We start from the raw sequence: 20,109 nt of genomic DNA on the forward strand, positions 1-20,109 counted from the left end.
TACCATCTTGAAGTTCAAATAACATAATAAAACATAAATAACTGTTATTTTACCTGATTTCTCTACAAGAGTAAACTCTGTGTGAATTTCTCCAAGAATTTCTCTTATTTATCCTAGCACATCAAAGACACTCTGTAATCCTGTCATAAATCATGCCCCCCCCCCCCCCCCCCCCCCCCCGTGCCCTGTCTCCCCAGAGCTCACCCTGGAGTAGGGGGGCTGGTTTACTGACCTAAGGACAACTGACTCTAGTCTTGAAGAATAGATCCATTATCAGTCAGGAACACATTCCAATCTCGAGAAACAAACCAGCTAGGAAATAGCAAATAAACCTTTTGTATCATCATTCACACCTTAAAGGAACATCTGTTAACCATCAACTTTCCAATGATTGCCTACTAGGACAGAAATTAAGTACAGAAAAAAAATGGTATTTGTGTGAGTGAGTATTGCATTCCAGGGGGTCTGTACCTCTCTTTACAAATTAGACTATGTAAAGCTTCTAAAACATAGAAAAACTTTGTACCCATATAAGGAATAACAAAAATGTGCTCCCTGCACATTTTTACCCACTTACTCCATAATGCATGAGATGAATATGATTACTTCTAATCAAATATCAAACAAACAAACTGAACAGTGTGATGGAAATTCCAATGTATCGACACTCGGAGTAAGGGACACAGAGACAAAATTATCTTTGTACATTATAACCGTTTTATTAATTATTATGCACAGAGACTATTATGAGAGACGTGTCAACCGCTTACACACACATAATCGTCTGAGGTGTCTCTAACTCCATACATGAACAATCCGTATTTATTACATAGAAAAAGGGGTGTGGTAAGATGCTGCCATCGGTCTTGTCACAAGAGTTTACCCAAAGGGCGGGCTGTCCCCCCACCTTATCCTTCTCAACTCCTGAGGAGACACAATGTCTGGATAGTCAACAGAGACACTAAAGGGATATTATACAGATTTACGAGTACCCCTCTAATCCACCCGTGCCGGTCAAGGATGTCTCCTATTCAAACACCAGACCCCTATCTTTAACTAGTAACTCATTCATACATGTATATGACGACAAAGAATACATCCTTCTTCTAGGCAGGAATACCTAATAATCCTCTGATATTATACAGACATGTGTGTCACAATCAAAGTACAGATTTACATATCAGCCAATAGAAAGACAGACATTTCTCAAATGCACCTTAGTTAAAAATTTCCATAACACTCCATCCTCTTTGATACCATGTCAAACCTTGGTATCAAACCTTAAACAGTTCACTCATTAGGATGTAGAATGCAACAAAACAGTACTCTTTAACAACATGACCCAGTCAATATCATTACCCTTAATGTTTAGAGAACGGAACAAATCTGAAATGTCTGGATCCTCATTTACATTCTTCTAGACGATTACCTTCGTATAAACTCCAAGATCACACATTGTCATCATACAGAATCATAACATAGTACAACAAAATCTTTTTATGTTAAAATCATAGGTCAAAGGAAATGATTTCAGGTGACATATTGACAGTATTGGATATGCAGCATCGACACGTGAGTGTGTAAACACATATTACTGAATGCATCCTTCAATTTATCACTGTTACAAAGTCCACTCATGCCAATTAGATGTACTTCCAAAGTCATCACAAATGTTCTGCTCCTGGACCATTACCTGTTCTGATTCTATCCTCCTTAGTGTGACAGTCTGTCTGTACCTTTTCCTATTTGCTCAGTGTAGGTTAACCTGAATAATTTGGATATGTTTATCCACATAGGAAGACGGTGGTTATTAAATTCTATTATCACCATATAGACCAAATCCATGTTAGCCCCGCTCTGCCTGTCAGGAATGGCTGACGGGGAATAACAGTCCTTATCTGTAAATGGGATAGGGGTTAACATAGGAGAACGTGAAGATGTTGGTATGTGTTGGCAAATCCAACAATAAGTCATGTTCTTGTGTTTTGCAAAGTCAACCATTATCCTAAGGGCCATGTTTTCTGGCTCTAACAGTGCTCTCCTTACTCTACATGGTTCAGAACGACGTGGTGCAGGAGTAGGAGCTACAGTAGTACGTGCAACTGTTAAGGGACATGGTGGTGGTACCCCCATTGGTACCGAAACATCAGTAATCCTGGATTACTCCTAGTGGTTTGGAAATGTCAACAGTACAATAAACATTATCATAACATCTCCACCTATTCACATGGTTGGAAAAATGGTGTGAGGGGAACATAGAGTTCCCTCCTGTATTCAGGTGAGTCCAATACCACTCATTATCCTTCAATACTGGGCTTGTCAGCACATAGCAATCCCCATCCGGGGGGCAGCTCATCATGTCACAAGAGATTAACAAAGTCTGTATCTGTGGTTCGGGCCTCTTCTCATGGTGTACAAATGTCTCTTTCCTTGCTTCATTAGGTGTCATATTTACAATCTGTCCATGATCATCACAGTGCGGTTTAGAAATCCACACTATCGATATGACGATGATAATACTTAAAAATCAGCAGGCACCCGATGGTGCATCTCATTCCTCCAGACCTCCTGAAGGAGTTCCATGGTCCTTGTCTCTCTGGCTCCATGGTCGCAGGATGTGTTGGAGTTGTTGGTGACTAGCACCACAACCCACGCCACCCTTAGGTAACTTCAATTTACCTATTCTTTCGCTGTATCTTCTAATCATGGAGCCTTCTTACATTGTATGGTGTTCAGCAACTTACCGCAGACTGAGTGACCAGTTGAACTTGGTATGGACCCAACCAGCGTAACTTGCTCCAGTGCTTTCTCTTGCAGTCCTTGATGACTACCCAGTCTCCAGGCTTGGTGTCGTACAGCAGGCCTTCAATGGGAGTTGGTAGACAGCTTTCACACTCCTGTTGCGTGTGTCGTCGACCCCAGGTTCCTCTCTCAGCAGTGTCTCCATCCTCTCGACCGGAGGTTACCTTCTCCATCACATTGCAGAATCATCAGGACTCGAATCAGTCCAGCTCACAGGAAACCAGCATCCTGTAGACGTGCGGCACCTAGACGTGCAGCGAGCCAGAGTCGACTCCTCTCTCAGCTGTTGGACAGTCTGTCTGTGTGTCTGTGAGATCCATCTCACCTCAGCCACCTCACAGTTGTCCTTGTAAGCCAAGCTCAGTCTCTCTCTGGGCTCCAACAAGTCCTCTATTGCCGAATCGCTTTCAAGTGTCCTGTATCTGAAGTGTGAATTATCCTTGAGAAGATTAATTGCAACTGCATATGTCCATTACGTTAGCTTGTTGCATCTCGCTGATACATTAGAATCAAACACTAAACCCTATATTTCCAATATCTCTCTACTTCCTTTGTCAAAATAGATTAGAACAGTTGTAATCAGTAACAGTATCGTTAAAACATTAACATCTCTGGTGCTTCTGTTCTGCTAGTGTAGCAAAATAACAATTCCACTATTTTCTATAGTTGGTTTAACAACCAACACAAAGAACAGAAGAACACAATTCCCCATTACTGTTGCAATAACTCATCAGTTAAGATAGTTTGCTTACATTGAAGTATCACTCTCAAAGAGTAGTTCATGGACAATTCTCAGTTCACCATTTAACCAGATCACAGTTGCTATATAAGTTACATCTGATTGTGTTGTATCAGAACTACAATCAAATTCACCATTGTGTCACATAAAGGATCAAATACCTTATTGCAAATCAAAACATTTCACACCATCTTGAAGGTCAGCTTACATAACTGTTATTTAGCCTAATTTCTCTACAAGATGAAACTCAGTGTGAATGTCTCCAAGTCTCCTATAATCCTAGCACATAAAAGACACTTCTGTAATCCTGTCATAAATCATGACTGTGATGGCAATTTCTAAAATCCAAAGTTCTATGAAAATGGTAGGTAAGACAAGAGAAATCAATTACGCAATAAAACGGTTTTAATCTTGCTTGCAAGGAGAAAGTATACAGGTTACAAAGTAACGGTGGATAGTTTCTAAATAAAAACATCATTTCGACAGTATTTATTACATAGGAAAAAGGGGTGTGGTAAGATGCTGCCATCTGTTTCATGTCAATCAAACACCTTTTCCTTTGTTCTATCACAAACGTCAAATGCTATCTTCCCCCACCTTATCCTTCCTGCCATGATGTTTACTGTAGTGTTTACCCAAAGGGGCCAACTGGCCTTACTGCCCCCTGTTGTATCTTCTCCTATCTTGTCCTAAAACCCATTGATCTCCATCTGGACAGACAATAGATGCCCCCTATGCAAATACCAGGTCCCACACATTCCTGTACCTATCTTAACAGTGGGACTCACTCCTTTATACAGTCAGAATACATTGTATAAGAAATTTCCACAACAATCCATCCTCTTGATACCATGTCAAACCTTGGTATCAAACCTTAAACAGTTCACCCATTAGGATGTAGACTGCAACAAAACAGTACTCTTTAACAACATGACCCAGTCAATATTATTATCCTTAGTGATTAGAGAACTGAGCAAATCTGAAATGTCTGGATCCTCCTTTACATTCTTCTAGATCATTACCTTCCGTATAAACTCCAAGATCACACATTGTCATCATACAGAATCATAACATAGTACAGCAAAACTTTTATGTTAAAATCATCATAAACACCTATCACTGAATGCATCCTTCAATTTATCACTGTTACAAAGTTCTCTCATGCCAATTGCTCAATTCACTGAAAAGTCCTCTCCATGGTTCCATTTGGATGTTCTTCCATTTCTTTGGCAGGTCGGTGTAACAGAACGAAAAAGTCAGATGTATATTCCAAGGTGTTGTCCTTCACAGCTCAAATGCAGACACAGCTCTTGTTGTCTCCATTCTAGCTGCTTTATCAGCCAGGCCAGGAGAATCTGTGTTCTCCCTTGTGAACTCCAAGATGACCAGTTTTAGCTAAAGGTTCTAGAGCTAAAGGCCATGTAGAAAGTGACTGGTTACTAGCACCAGAAAATTCACTTTTCCCTCAGTGACTTCAATTCACTGCGTCTAACCTTTCAACACTGAAATCCTCGTGTAGCGTGTCGTCGATCCCAGGTTCCTCTCTCAGCTACCTGGACAGCAGATGAGATGTACCTGGTATGGACCCAATCAGCGTTGCATGATGTTGTGCAGTAGATCTTTCCTACGCCTCCATCCTCTCGGTCGGAGGTTGCCTTCTCCATCACATTGCAGAATCATCAGGACTCGAATCAGTCCAGCTCACAGGAAACCAGCATCATGTAGACGTGCGGCACCTAGACATGCAGCGGGCCAGAGTAGACTCCTCTCTCAGCTGTAGGACAGTCTGTCTGTGTGTCTGTGAGATCCATCTCACCTCAGCCACCTCACAGTTGTCCTTTTATGCCAAGCTCAGTCTCTCTCTGGGCTCCAGCAAGTCCTCTATTGTTGAATCGCTTTCAAGTGTCCTGTATCTGAATGTGTGAATTATCCTTGAGAAGATTAGTTCCAACTGCACAGTACATCATCACATATGTCCATCACGTTAGCTTGTTGCATCTCGCTGATACATTAGAACCACACACTACCAAACACTCAAACCCTATATTTCCAATGTCTCTCTACTTCTTTTGTCCAAATAGATTAGAACAGTTGAAATCAATAACAGTATCGTTAAAACATTAACATCTCTGGTGCTTCTGTTCTGCTAGTGTAGCAAAATAACAATTCCACTCTTTTCTATAGTTGGTGTAACAACCAACACAAAGAACAGAAGAACACAATTTCACATTTCTTATTACTGTTCCAAAAACTTACATTGAAGTACCACTCTCTAAGAGCAGTTCATGAACAATTCTCAGTTCACCTATATAATTTACATCTGATTGTGTTGTATCGGAACTACAATCAAATTCACCCATTGTTTCACATATAGGATCAAATACCTCATTTCAAATCAAACATTTCACACCATCTTGAAGGTCAGCTAACATAACTGTTATTTAGCCTAATTTCTCTACAAGATGAAACTCAGTGTGAACTTCTCAATCTCTTCTTATTATCCTAGCACATCAAACACACTCTGAAATCCTGTCATAAATCATGACCCCCCCTTTTTACTGCTTTATCACCTCAGGGCTCTCCCTGGAGTGGGGGGTGGTTTACTAACCTAAGGATAACAGACCCTGGTCTTGAAGGATTGTCACCTTATCACTAAGGGACACTGTTGTTATCTTGAAACAGGCATTGACAATAGTAAAACAAACTTTTCCCTCATCATTCACCTCAAAGAAACCTCTGTTAACCATTAACATTCCAATGATTGTTTACTAGGACAGAACTTAAATTAGAATTAGAATACCCAATTTTGATAATGTCTGTTTCTCTTCTAAAGAGTCCAAACAAGTTAAAATCAATCTCAAACTGTTTTTTTTTTTTGTGTCAGTGAGTGGAGTGCTACAGTGGGTCTGTACCTCTCTTTACAATTTTGACTATGTAAGACTTCTCAACTTGGTTTTCCCGAAATATAAATTGATGCAGAATTATTTTCTCAATATCAAATAAACCATGGCAACATTTTGTAAACATGTAAGGAATAACACAATGTGCTCCCTGCACGTTTTTACCCACTTATTCCATAATGCATAAGATTAATATGATTACTTCTAATCAAATACTAAACTAACTGAAAAGTAACACACCCATCAAATTAGTCATTGCTTAGCCAAACCATTTCAAAAATGGCAAGATGTATTCCACTCAACCATAACCATGTTAGATTTCACATAAAACATACATTTCAAAAACCCAATTTGACAAACTAGATTATTCACGCAACTTCTCTAAGTATCTATTTAATTTGCTTTGAACTCTAAGTTCAACTCTTTTTCATTTGAACTCTAAGTTCAACTCTTTTCCACTATAGATAATCATTTCATACAATCCCCCCCCTTGCGTTCAAGACAGAAAATGACTTCAAGCTTGAAAGCAGAACCATTATAGGACCGAAATTAAAAAGAAAATCGATAGTTGGGAGGAATCTAACATACATCCAGTAAACGTCGCAAACTGAATATCCAACCAAACCAACCGAAAATAAGAAAAACAAAGGAAATAAAAACTGTACCACACACGGTCGCTCGTGTGAAGGAATTAGCATATCAAAATTTGCATTTACACAGGCAACGGCCAAACTAATTTGAGACCAACAAACATCATGACTCAATTTACCTCCTAAACTCTAGGGAATTTTCTCAATTTTAGATGTAAGTCTACGTCATTCAAAATAGTGGCGGTCAGCCAAAATCGCTACTTCCATGCATATCTCATGCAAAGACATCGAATTTGTTCTAGCAATTAACAATGTTGGATGACTCAAGGTCTCCACCCTTACTACAATTTGATTCGAAATCATAAATGTAAACATTAAAGCAACCAAAAGGAAAACTTATTCTGCTTTCACTTAATGTTTTATCATCCCAAAACTGAACATGTGTTGGTAAAATTACCACGTGTGAGAACAGGCTGAACACTCGAATTTAACCCTTAGTAATATGCTACCTTGATATAATGTTAAGGGTGGCGGAAGCCATCCCAGTGGACCTGCCCACCCTTCCTGAAGCTCTGAGCTCCACACATATATGGTGAGCCATTAGCAAGGCCAAATGTTCGTTTATGGTCCCCAGACCATCCTCTCAATTTAGCCTACATCGTTCGTTAACTGAAGATTCTAGATTTAGTGTCCAACCTATCTAATATTTTCGCAGTTTGTAAAAATGTGCTTATCAGTATCTATACAACAACTCAACATTATGGTGGAAATTAAGAAACTCTTAAGAATGGCAATCCAGGCAGAAATCAGATTTATGACGTCACTATAATCAAGGTACAATGAGAAATCCAAAGGAAACTCAATGTAGCCTTAAACACCTTTACATCAATACCCTATTTGTTCACTAACGTACCATTGAAGGATATAAATTCCATGAATGAGTAGCAGGCGCTGGTTTTAAAAACACAAGTATTATCCCAGTTATCGTTGGTAAATACATATAAGAGAAACTATATTATTTAACCAAACTCAATTTAGCATTTAAAATAAACAGACCGTAGTCATTTTACACTCTTTTGCAGGCTATGACTATATTGGCTGAATCCAGTCTTCATGGAAAACAGCATGTTATCTTAATACTAAAACTTTCGCTATGGTCTGCATCCCACTCCATACAAGGAGAGAGAAAACACTATTTTAACCCCTCATTACGAAACCACATTTTACCAAATCACAGAATCATCATTATACCAATTTCTAAGCTATCCCTCTAATTATATTTATGCCATTATTTTCTTAAACTCCTAAGTTAGCAGGCTAACACTCCCACGTGTGCCAGCCATCAGGCAAATTCAATTTCAACACAAAGGCAAAAGCCAAAAGAGTAGGCCTCGCATAATAACCATGTTAACAACGCAATGTAAGCGTTCGCCCAAACGCACACCAAACAAGACGAAACATTGCTATTACAAAACTTCCAAGTTAACACCAACCTCGGTAAACGAGATCCAATATTCTATCAAGGAATATACAATGCAGCCAATCGGATCCCTCGTGCACAGGGAATACCAAAATGGACAAATGCATTTACTAGACCGACCACAACCAGACAATGACAAATGCCCTTGACTCGGGCCATAACCACATTCAGAACAAACACAAGTGGCGCGTGCATATACAACTTCTGTAGCATACTGATCCAAACCATAAGCTGACCAACAATTGCGGCAATTTACAGGAGCCTTCTACAGGCACTGAAAGTATGAGATCCAATCTCAATTGCATATTTAAGTCCAACCTAAATTGCAGATGTTCAAGCAGTCCAACCGCTTATAATCCAGCACTAATCGCAACGCAATAGGTTAGCAGCCTCTTCTGGACGATACTAGAATTCCAGAGCTATCTCTGGCCGTGCACGGTTAACCTGTTAGGAAACGGACTCGAACCGAGCAGGAGAAGGATCCCGGACGAGCCCCCAAATTGTGATGGAAATTCCAATGTATCGACACTCGGAGTAAGGGACACAGAGACAAAATTATCTTTGTACATTATAACCGTTTTATTAATTATTATGCACAGAGACTATTATGAGAGACGCGTCAACCGCTTACACACACATAATCGTCTGAGGTGTCTCTAACTCCATACATGAACAATCCCAGTGAAACTCCCAAATTAGCATATCAAAATGTTCATAGTTCACACATTGACATCAAGATTATTCTAGCTAGTAACAATTGGGAACGACTGTAGGTCTCAACCCTCACTACAAGTAGGTTTCAAAACCATACATTTCGACATGAAAACTATTGAGGGGAAAACATAGTTAGCTTGCACTTAACGTTTGATTAACCCAAAACTGAACATACTCATGTTGTGGAAATTAACACAGGGGAGAACAGTCAGAACAGTCAGAAAATGTAACCCGTAGCACTAAGCTACTTTGATGTAATAGGAAAGATTGGTAGAGGCTATCCCAGGGGGGAAAAGCGAAGTTATAACAGAAAACGGATGCACAATGTCACTAAAATCAAGGAACAATCAGTAAGTGATCCCAAGGACACTCAATCTAGAGCGCTAAACACTGTCACATCAAACTACTCCATTTGTCAGTTTACCAGGTTAGAATTTAAACTCCAGTAACAATTATCAGGTGTTGGTCTTAAAACACAAGCATCACCCCAGTAATCATTGTAAATACAAGCAAAGTGAAACTACATTATTTAACCAAACCCAAATCAACATTAAAATTAAATAGGATGTCAATTCTTTTGGGCTTTGTCTATTTGGGGAATAAACGGCCTGTGGCTATTTTACCCACTGTTGCAGGCCATGAATAAATTGAATGTGAATCCTGTCTACATGGGAAACAGCGTGTGTACTTCACGTTAAAGACTATCACCATGAGGTTCTTCATGCTACTACTGCATACAAGGATAGAGAAACAAAATATTTTAACTCATTATAATGAAACCACAAGACCATATTTTACCAAACTGGGAAAGCATCATTGTACGAATTACTAATCTATCCCACGGAGTAAATGTAGGATATATTCTAGTACACAATCCTAAATTATCAAGCGAATACCTCCATGTGTGCCAGCCACCAGCACAACACTAGAAGGCAAATTTCAATTTTGTGGATTCGGCATTAAGGCAAAGGCCGAAAGAGTGGGCCAAAGAACCACATTAACAACGCAATTAATGCGTTCACCCAAGTGTACACCCACAAAGCAAAACCTGGCGTAGGCAAAACTTTCAGGTTAACAACAATCTCAATCAAATATTCCACCAAGGAATACACAATGCAGCCAATCGGATCCCTCGTGCACAGGGAATACCAAAATGGAAAAATACATTTACTAGGTGTTGACCACAACCAGATATTGACAAATGCCGGGCCACGATCTCATACAGAACAAGCACAAGCACGCGGATAAACAACTTCATTAACTCTACTATTCACCGAACCACAATCTGACCAACAACTTTGGCTTTTGACAGGAGCAATCCCTACTCGATACTACATTCTCTTAAATTGGTGGACATAGAGCTTGACAAAATCAGTGAGTGTAACAAGTGGTCGTTCCCCACAACACGAATATGTAACAGTTAACCTCACAGCACCGGTTAGCTGTTGGCAGTAGGATCCCCCGTGTCGCCGGAATTCAATCCGAGGACGTCTCACTGCTAACCCACAGGGACCAAGTCTCCCCTACCTACAATACAGGTCTTATGAGGAGACATAAGGGCTCAATTCCCCTACTGTCGAAAAGCAAACAAAACATCTTTCTCGCATTTCACACAGACAGTTGCACAAAAAACAATTCCACCAACAGAGAGCTTCTTAAGATCCTGCACGATTCGCCCCACAATAGGTTAACAGCATGGGAGTGATACCCGTGCTATCAGGACACGGAGCAACAACAGCCTTTTATTCACTACAGTTACTATAACTGAAGTACAATTTTAAAAAGTACTTCTACAAACCAAACTTTCTCAAAACCACATATCAACTTTCACAAATTCATCAAACCTATGTGGTGATCTGTGCCTGTCTGTAGTAATTACGATCTCTTTTGCATCTTGTTTACTTGCTGCCATTGATAGCACGTGACAGCACTTGATAATTACAACACATCTCACTGGTAAACACCACATTGTGTTTTACCTTTCTATAATATACAAACAATAACACACATTTTTCAGTAGAAATGACTGTTTTCACTGCTAATTATCTTTTTGATAGGTTAGTTCTATACTTTTGCATTACTTGTCAAAAACATGAACATTAACACGTTTACCAGGATAATAAATAAGACTTCATGCTTATTCAACCTTCCACTAAATCTGGTTGTTCTATGCAACAGTTTTTTATAATAAATGTTCAGACAGGTGCTCAAATAACAGCAAGTTAACGACATTTGCGTTTGTTTATATATTATACAGTAGTATGTGGGCCACATATTACAATAGTTAATTCCAAAGGCTTGGTTTTCAATAAGCAATGCGCAACTCATTTGCCTTTATAAAAACAGTAACTAGCCATATGTAAAGAGTTGGCTATACATTTTACATTGGATTAATATTATTTTATTATGAAGCAAGTCACAAATCAATAGAAATTAATTATTTGCCTCTCTTATCCTGTTAACCCTAGAACTGCCAAAAGCATATGTCAAGTAGGCTTTAAATATGTAATTAAAATGAATCTTCCATTTTCAAAGCTACTCCCTCCTCCTTCCTTTTCCACTTTTGGTAAATAGGTGTATTTGATATTGTTCCATTGTCGGTATTTTAAAATCACATACGTAAAACTATTTAGAAACTAGTTACCTAGTTTTTTAACTCTGAATCCATTCCTACAGGCTAACACACACCCCTGTGAAAATGCCTGGATGTAAAATAATGAGATGAAGATAAATCATGTCAGAACTTTTTCCACTTTTAATATTACCTATAAAGGGAACAATTCAATTGAAAAACATACTGAAATCTTTGAGGGGGGAAAATGAAAAATAAAAACCTTACAATAACCTGGTTGCATAACTGTACACACCCTCTTATAACTGGGGATGTGGCTGTGTTCAGAATTAACCAATCACATTCAAACTCATGTTAAATAGAAGTAATTACAAACCTGCCATAATTTAAAGTGACTCTGATTAATCATAAATAAAGTTAAACTGTTCTAGTAGGATTTTCCTGACATTTTCTTAGGTGAATCTCAGAGGAAAAGCCATGGTCTGCAGAGAGCTTCCAAAGCATAAGAGGAATCTCATTGTTGAAAGATATCAGTCAGGAGAAGGGTACAAAATAATTTCCAAAGCATTAGATATACCATGGAATACAGTCATCATCAAGTGGAGAAAATATGGCACAACAGAGACATTACCAAGAACTGGATGTCCCTCCAAAATGCTACATGTGACAATAATCTTCCGTATTTTTCATATGAATTGCCTATGGGGTAGGGTGGCAAGACGGAAGCCTTTTCTTACAGAAAAACATCCAAGCCCGGCTGAAGTTTGCAAAAGCAAATACAAGTCTCCCAAAAGTACTTGGAAAATGTGGTATGGTCTGATGAAACCAAGGTTGAACTTTTTGGCCATAATTCCAAAAGGTATGTTTGGCGCAAAAACAACACTGCACACCACCCAAAGAACACCATGCCCACAGTGAAGCATGGTGGTGGCAGTGTCATGCTTTGGGGCTGTTTTTCTTCAGCTGGAACCCGGGGCCTTAGTCAGGGGGGAGGGAGTTATGAACAGTTCCAAATACCTGGCAATTTAGGCACAAACCCTTCAAGTGTCCATTAGAAAGCTGAAGATGAAGAGGACGTTCACCTTTCAGCATGACAACGACCCAAAACACACATCCAAATCCACAAAAGCATGGTTTCACCAGAAGAAGATTAACATTTTGGAATGGTCCAAGCCAGAGACCAGACCTGAATACAGTCAAGATTTTGGATCTTTAACATATTTTGTTCATCTTGACCTAATGTGTAAGTGTTAATAAAAAAAATGTGTCCAGTGTATTTTCAAACTACTTCATATCGGATAGGCCCAAATTCTGTGATTGGTAGGAACTCCGCGAAACTTTCCATGTCTGTTATTGGTCTATTGGATCTATACAATATCCCCCGGGTAGGGCCACAGTGTCACCGGACCCCCCCGTCTCAGTTTCCAAGGTGTTACGCTGCTATATTATTGTGCTGGGGGACATGAGGGATGTACTACTAACTTTTCTCAGTTTCCTCCAATTTTAAATTTTAGAAGGAGATGAGGTCCTGGTCCACACCTGCGGATTACCTGGTTTGGGGGGACCGTTGCTGTTCCTGTCCTTGTCCACCTGGTCATACTTCTGACCTAGTCTAAAATCAAATATACTCTGGATTTAGCCAAGAGAAATTTATTTATTATTCCAATTGGACTCTTAATATCTCACCCGGCACAGCCAGAAGAGGACTGGTCACCCCTCTGAGCCTGGGTCCTCTCTAGGTTTCTTCCTAAAATTCGACCTTCTTAGGGAGTTTTTCCTAGCCACTGAAATTCAACACTACTGTTGTTTGCTCCTTGGGGTTTAAGGCCGGGTGTCTCTGTAAAGCACTTTGTGACAACTGCTGTTGTAAAAAGCGCTTTATAAATAAATTTTGATTGATTGATTGATTGATTGATACAATGCTGATATTCATCTTTATAAAGACCAACATATATCAACAACATGAAGTTCACAGTAAACATCCATCTTGTTATCAGTTCAATTTCTGTCTGAATCTCATCTCGCATTTGGTTCAGGGTGCCTCACTCTCTGGAAGTCACCAACTCTGGATCCAGCATACTTGAACCCTCATGCTTCTTCCTCCGTGTTTGACAGTTGGTGTCACACACTGAGAAACCATCCATTTGCCTACTCAACAGTGTACAAAAACCATGTGTGATGATTAATTTTTTTAATTAAATGGTCCATAAGACCTTCTTCCAGTCTTCGGTAGTCCACTGGCTGTGCTTCATTACCCAGACAAACCTCTTTTTCTTATCTTTTTCTTATTTTGCCATCTTAGCAATGGCTTTGTTGTTGTCATTCAACCTGTCAAAATTTCAGTTTGAAGGCTTCTCTTTACAGTTGAAACTGAGACTTCCTTACATCGACCAGTGTTAACCTGTGTTTGTAGCTGCTGTCCTGTGAGCCGCCTTTCATTCGTCTTCTGATTCTGTTATGTCTTTGGGTCTTCCAGACCTCTTCCTTTCAGAGTTTCCTCCAGTATCCAAGTGTCTTGTGATAGTGTACGAAACTGTTTCTTTGCAATTTCTCTAAAGGAAAGACCAACACTTACGGTTTATAATCCTGTCTTCCTTTGTTAATTGCCATTATTTCTCGCCATTATGATAGCAATATATTACTTCCTATAGTACAATACTGTCCATGTAATCCTTAAGAGAGTGTAGTAACACCGTATGTTCCAACACTGCTTTTATACAGGCCGAGGGTTTGTAAGTAATCAACAATAGAAATCATCAACGCCTGTAGGAATTGTTAGCATCAACTTTCAAGGCTTAATTGACTTCCTTTGCTGCAGAACAGCTGTAAGTTGTTAACCCATTTGTTGTTCCCTGAAAACGGTCATATTCCTATAACTTTGAAATGTAAATAATGTTTTAGTTTTTGGTAACCTAACCTTATGTTTAACCTCTGGAAGTTTCCCGCTTACTTTTGTAACATTTCAGGTTATTCACTGGACTTAGATTTCAATAAAAACTGAAAAATGGGGATAGGTCTTTTGACCATTAGTGTATATTGGCAAGCTTAAACTTTTTGTAATATAAAAATAGGCCTTTTAAACAATGTCATATTCCACAGAATCATATGATGAATTTTATTAATTTCACTGCTTTGTCAATACTCTTGCTGATGAATTCAAATGCCCAGCTTACATGCCAAATACATGCATATTTTTTGATAGTGATACTGTGCTTCAACTTGATGTTGTACTAGAAACGTCAAATATGTCTACTGTAGGGTCATTAAATAATATAGATTGAGTATATAGAAATATAAAAAAATTATTTTAACAACACCAATGTAATTTTATGTCAATAGAACAACAACTCACTGCCTCTTTCTAACACTAAGACAACTACTGGTAACTCTTAACAGTTTAGGCCAGCTTTCTAGGTGCCCTAAATATCTTATGACTGGAGTCTTCATGTGTAGGTATTATTTGAGAAGCCTGGCCGTTCAATAGGAATTGCAGAGCTAGCACACTTGATTCAACAAACACTTGACAGCTTGAGTCAGGTGGGCTGGTTCAGTGAGAAGTAGGAGGAAAAGTTGTGAATAAAAGAACACCAACTGAAAATCACATTTTCTAAACTGTTACAAAGCAGGTTGTATTCATATAGTTTTCTACTTTGATTCCCCTTCTCCAATAGAAACAAGGTACTGAACATCTCAGAAGGGTTAAACTACCCTGGTTCCATTAACTGGGAGCTTATGCTGTGTCTTATGGCGGTGTGGGTGATGGTGTACTTCTGCGTGTGGAAGGGGGTGAAGTCCACAGGCAAGGTAAGTAACACATTACTGCAGGCTCAAAAAAGCTTATCCATGACTTATTAGGTACTGTATATAAGCAACATGAGTTAGTAAAGGGCAGCTGCAGTGAACATGTGATTTAAATAGGTCCCTTAGGTGTCTTCTGCGGCTAACTGTTGTGTAAGAGACATTTGGCCACATTCACCAAGTTTTTTCTTACATTTGTTCTTAAGAAATGTCCTAGGAAAATGTCTACGTCAGATTCATGACGTTTTCTTAAACCGCAGACTTGTTTGCACCTTTGTTGCAATAATGATGAATCCCTTGTCCTAGTAAATGGAAAGCATGTGCCAGTTGTTCCTAATTAGGTAAACGCCCCACCAATCCCTGTAAAAGGGGATGAGACTGCAGGGCCATGTGCACACAGAAATCACACACAGTGAGGCTGAATCTCAAATCGCATTCTTGCACACCATATATTATGCCAGATTAGTATGCAAGAAGATTAGTATGTCCCAAACCATAGTATGCTGAAAATGGTATGCCAAACGTTCTCGGATGTTCTACTATTTTTGGTGGACTTGCATCCATAAATGCATCCAAGCATGCTTTTTGGGGTAAAAAAGCCCACAACTCTTGCACAGTAAATGAGTCAGTTATCATCACCTATATTGATAGTTATTGCTTCAATGTCATTCACATATGAAAAAAAAAATAACATTGTTGTGCCATGATATTAAATAGCTTTGGCATTGTAAAGCTCGTCTTCAGTCCCGCTGGGATGGGCTCAATTCTTATGATTATTCCAAGTAGTAAATACTAATATCACTGGCTTGTAAGTGTTGTGGTAATTTCTCTACCCAATGTATTCTCACTGATTAAAGGACTGAGAGCCCCTTATTCAAATTAGAAAAGGAATGTGGGGGATCAGGTATTTGCCTCGGGGGCATCATTGATTGGTATCAGCAGATGAAATGGTTACTCTTTATCTGTGCATCTTTATAACTAATCAGGGCATCTATTGTCTGTCCAAATGCTGTAAGAACCCATAGGTAAGGAGTTACCTATGGGGGGAAGGAGAGCTTGTCCTTTGTGTGAAGCTTAGGTAGTAACATAACAAAGGGTATGTGTTTTATTGACATAGGACAGATGGGCAACAACCCACACCCCTTTTAACTGTAATAAATACTGTTGAGTGACCTGTATGAAGTTAGAGACTCCTCGGACGATCATGTTTGTAAGAGTTTGACGCGTCTCTCTTATTTGCAAATAATTAATAAACTGTTAAATTGTGCCAAGAGAATTTCGTCTCTGTACTTCCTCATTAAAGAGTTCTGATCGATGGAATTACCATCACAGTAAGCTAATTAAACAGCCAGTGGCAAAAGCCATACAATTCATAAATACTATTTGTGGTGGGAGTAAACTTCATAATAATGGCTAATGTCAGTCTGTATGTAAATTGTATGTATTTGTATTTAATTGTTCTTTTATTCTTGGATTAATGTTCCCCGGGCACACATGAGACCTAGGTCTCAAAGTGTCTCCCTGGTAAAATTAAAATATCCATCCATCCATCCATCATCTTTCGCCTATCCGGGGCCGGGTTACGGGGGCAGCAGTCTAAGCAGAGATGCCCAGACTTCCCTCTCCCCAGACACTTCCTCCAGCTCTTCCGGGGGGACACCGAGGTCCCTCCAGTGTGTCCTAGGTCTTCCCCGGGGTCTCCTCCCGGTGGTCCGAAACAGATGCCCAAGCCACCTCAGCTGACCCCTCTCGATGTGGAGGAGCAGCGGCTCTACTCTGAGCTACTCCCGGTTGACCGAGCTTCTCACCCTATCTCTAAGGGATTGCATAGCCACCCTGCGGAGAAAGCTCATTTGGCCGCCTGTATCCGGGATCTTGTCCTTTCGGTCATGACCCAAAGCTCATGACCATAGGTGAGAGTAGGAACGTAGATTGACCGGTAAATCGAGAGCTTCGCCTTGCGGCTCAGCTCTTTCTTCACCACGACAGACCGATACATCGACAGCATTACTGCAGAAGCTGCACCGATCCGTGTGTCAATCTTCCGTTCCATCCTTCCCTCACTCGTGAACAAGACCCCTAGATACTTAAACTCCTCCACTTGAGGCAGGCACTCTCCACCAACCTGAAGTGGGCAAGCCACCCTTTTCCGACTGAGAACCATGGCCTCGGATTTGGAGGTACTGACTTTCATCCCCACCGCTTCACACTCGGCTGCAAACCGTCCCAGTGCATGCCAGGGGCCAACACAACAACATCATCCGCAAAAAGCAGAGACGAAATCGTGTGGTCCCCAAACCTGACACCCTCCGGCCCCTGGCTGCGCCTAGAAATTCTGTCCATAAAAATTACAAACAGAACCGGCAACAAAGGACAGCCCTGCCGGAGTCCAACATGCACTGGGAACAAGTCTGACTTACTGCCGGCAATGCGGACCAAGCTCCTGCTTCGGTCGTATAGGGACCTGACAGCCCTTAGCAAAGGACCCAGGACCCAATATTCCCGAAGCACCCTCCGCAGGATGCCGCGAGGGACACAGTCGAATGCCTTCTCCAAATCCACAAAACTCCCATGAACCCTCCAGCACCCCGTAGAGGGTATAGAGCTGGTCCAGTGTTCCACGGCCCGGACGAAAACCACACTGTTCCTCCTGAATCGGAGGTTCTACTACCGGCCGTATTCTCCTCTCCAGAACCCTGGCATAGACTTTCCCGGGGAGGCTGAGAAGTGGAACACACCCTCCGGTCCCCCTTCTTAAAAAGAGTGACCACCACCCCGGTCTGCCATCTCAGAGGCACTGTCCCCGACCGCCACGCGACAATTCTAATTAATTAGAAACGTCATTATAACACAACTCTTAATGGTATCTAGCTAAATATTCAAACCTGGCGTGATGTAAAGGGAAAAACAATGATCTAATGTTGAGAATTCATTTTATGATGAATTAATATATCCCAATCGGTCCCAACACTGGCCTATTAACTTATACTAAACAGTACATATTTCGTCATCACCTGTGAAGCACGTACTTGCAGTATGTGGTATGTATAATGCTCATTGAGATTCAGACAGAAATTCAAAAGAAATGTGGGGAGAGAAGTCAAGAATGCCCAAACCAAAATCTAAAAACATAAAAAAACTGGAGGTACTGTTGCAGGGAGTGAACAGCAAACAAGCTGTCATATTCAGTAGCATCAGTAGTGAATATACAATAACAAAAAAACAAATGCATGAGCTGCTATTACTTGTACAGTGAATATTGTATTAGGAGGGGGGCACACAACTGAGGAAGTAAAAGAAAAATTGTTTGATTATAAAAAAAATATTTTTAATTGTGACATTTTATTGTAATTTCAATCCTATATATTATAAAACTGTAGAACTGAAGAAAAAACTAACTATTTGGCACAAACATGTTAGCACTCAAGTGCGTGAGTGTGCTCTTGAGTGTGCGTAGATTCTGTTCTTCCCTAAGAGCAAATCCCAAATAAGAAAACATTGGTGAATTCCAGAGTCTTCATTGAAACTGCATAAGTGAGTTTTAAGAAGGAATTTATTCTTAAGATCAGTTGGTGTCCAGATATTAAATATACTGTGACTGTAAATATATCCTTCTCCCCAAAAGACTAAGTATGGTTTGGAATTTGGGAATAAATAAAAGCACATTTTACCTCTGTGAGATTTATGTCTGTTAGCAACATCAAGAGGGCATCAGGTGTCGCTATAAATTGTCCCCTTTCATATGCCTTTTTTTTGTGGATATGGGTAAGTTGACTGCAATTGCGACATGTCGAGGGCTGGGTATGAATCTGTGGTGGGAGTGTGGTGGGCTGATCCGGCTTTAGGGTGTGTATCTAGTGGAGTTTCCACGTCAGTGAAAGACAAGACGGTAATCCTGAGGCAGAATGGGAGGGTGAGTACACGAACGGCAACAGGCAGGTAAACAGAGCAAAGAAAAAATTGGTAACAACATAGCTGGACAAGCGTCACCATACAAACGAGACTTAACAATCCGGCAGGGACGGGACATTAAGACTTCCCCTAAGCATTGTGGTTGATTGGCAAACCAGGAACAGGTGCGTGATTGCCGATGACGAACAGCTGGGCACCGGCATCACCTCTTGGAGCTGACATCGCGCTCCTTTGCTCGTAACCTGGACAACCGGAAAAGACAGACACAGAAGCAAGAAAACACATCACGAAGGGGGGATCATGACAAGATGGGATTCATGCCTGTTTTGCTATCAAGAGTATTGATCTCCAGCACTGGTCGATTTGTATGGAACTCTATTCATATTTGAGTGTTTACATATTGTTGGTTAATGGACTGACTTAGTGAACAGTTGGTGAGACATCTATAACCCGTTTCCAAAATAGATTGGACGCTGCATAAAATGTAAATAAAAAAAGAATGCCACAATGTGCAAATCATTTAAACCCTATATTCAATACAACAGTATAAAGACAACATATTAAATGTTAAAACTGAGACATTCTATTATTTCTCGAAAAAT

General features: G+C 40.1%; 1 protein-coding gene across 1 annotated transcript in view; it reads left to right on the forward strand.

Moving 5' to 3' along the window:
* slc6a8 (solute carrier family 6 member 8) overlaps positions 1 to 20,109 on the forward strand; it is a 131,182-nt gene that overhangs the window by 86,362 nt on the left and 24,711 nt on the right. Inside the window, exon 4 of the mRNA XM_013132722.4 lies at positions 15,469 to 15,601. Coding sequence (XP_012988176.2) covers positions 15,469 to 15,601 — 133 coding nt within the window. The remainder of the gene's footprint in view (positions 1 to 15,468; positions 15,602 to 20,109) is intronic.

Source organism: Esox lucius, chromosome 12 (genome assembly GCF_011004845.1).
Source record: "Esox lucius isolate fEsoLuc1 chromosome 12, fEsoLuc1.pri, whole genome shotgun sequence".
In the NCBI taxonomy this organism is placed as follows: domain Eukaryota; kingdom Metazoa; phylum Chordata; class Actinopteri; order Esociformes; family Esocidae; genus Esox; species Esox lucius.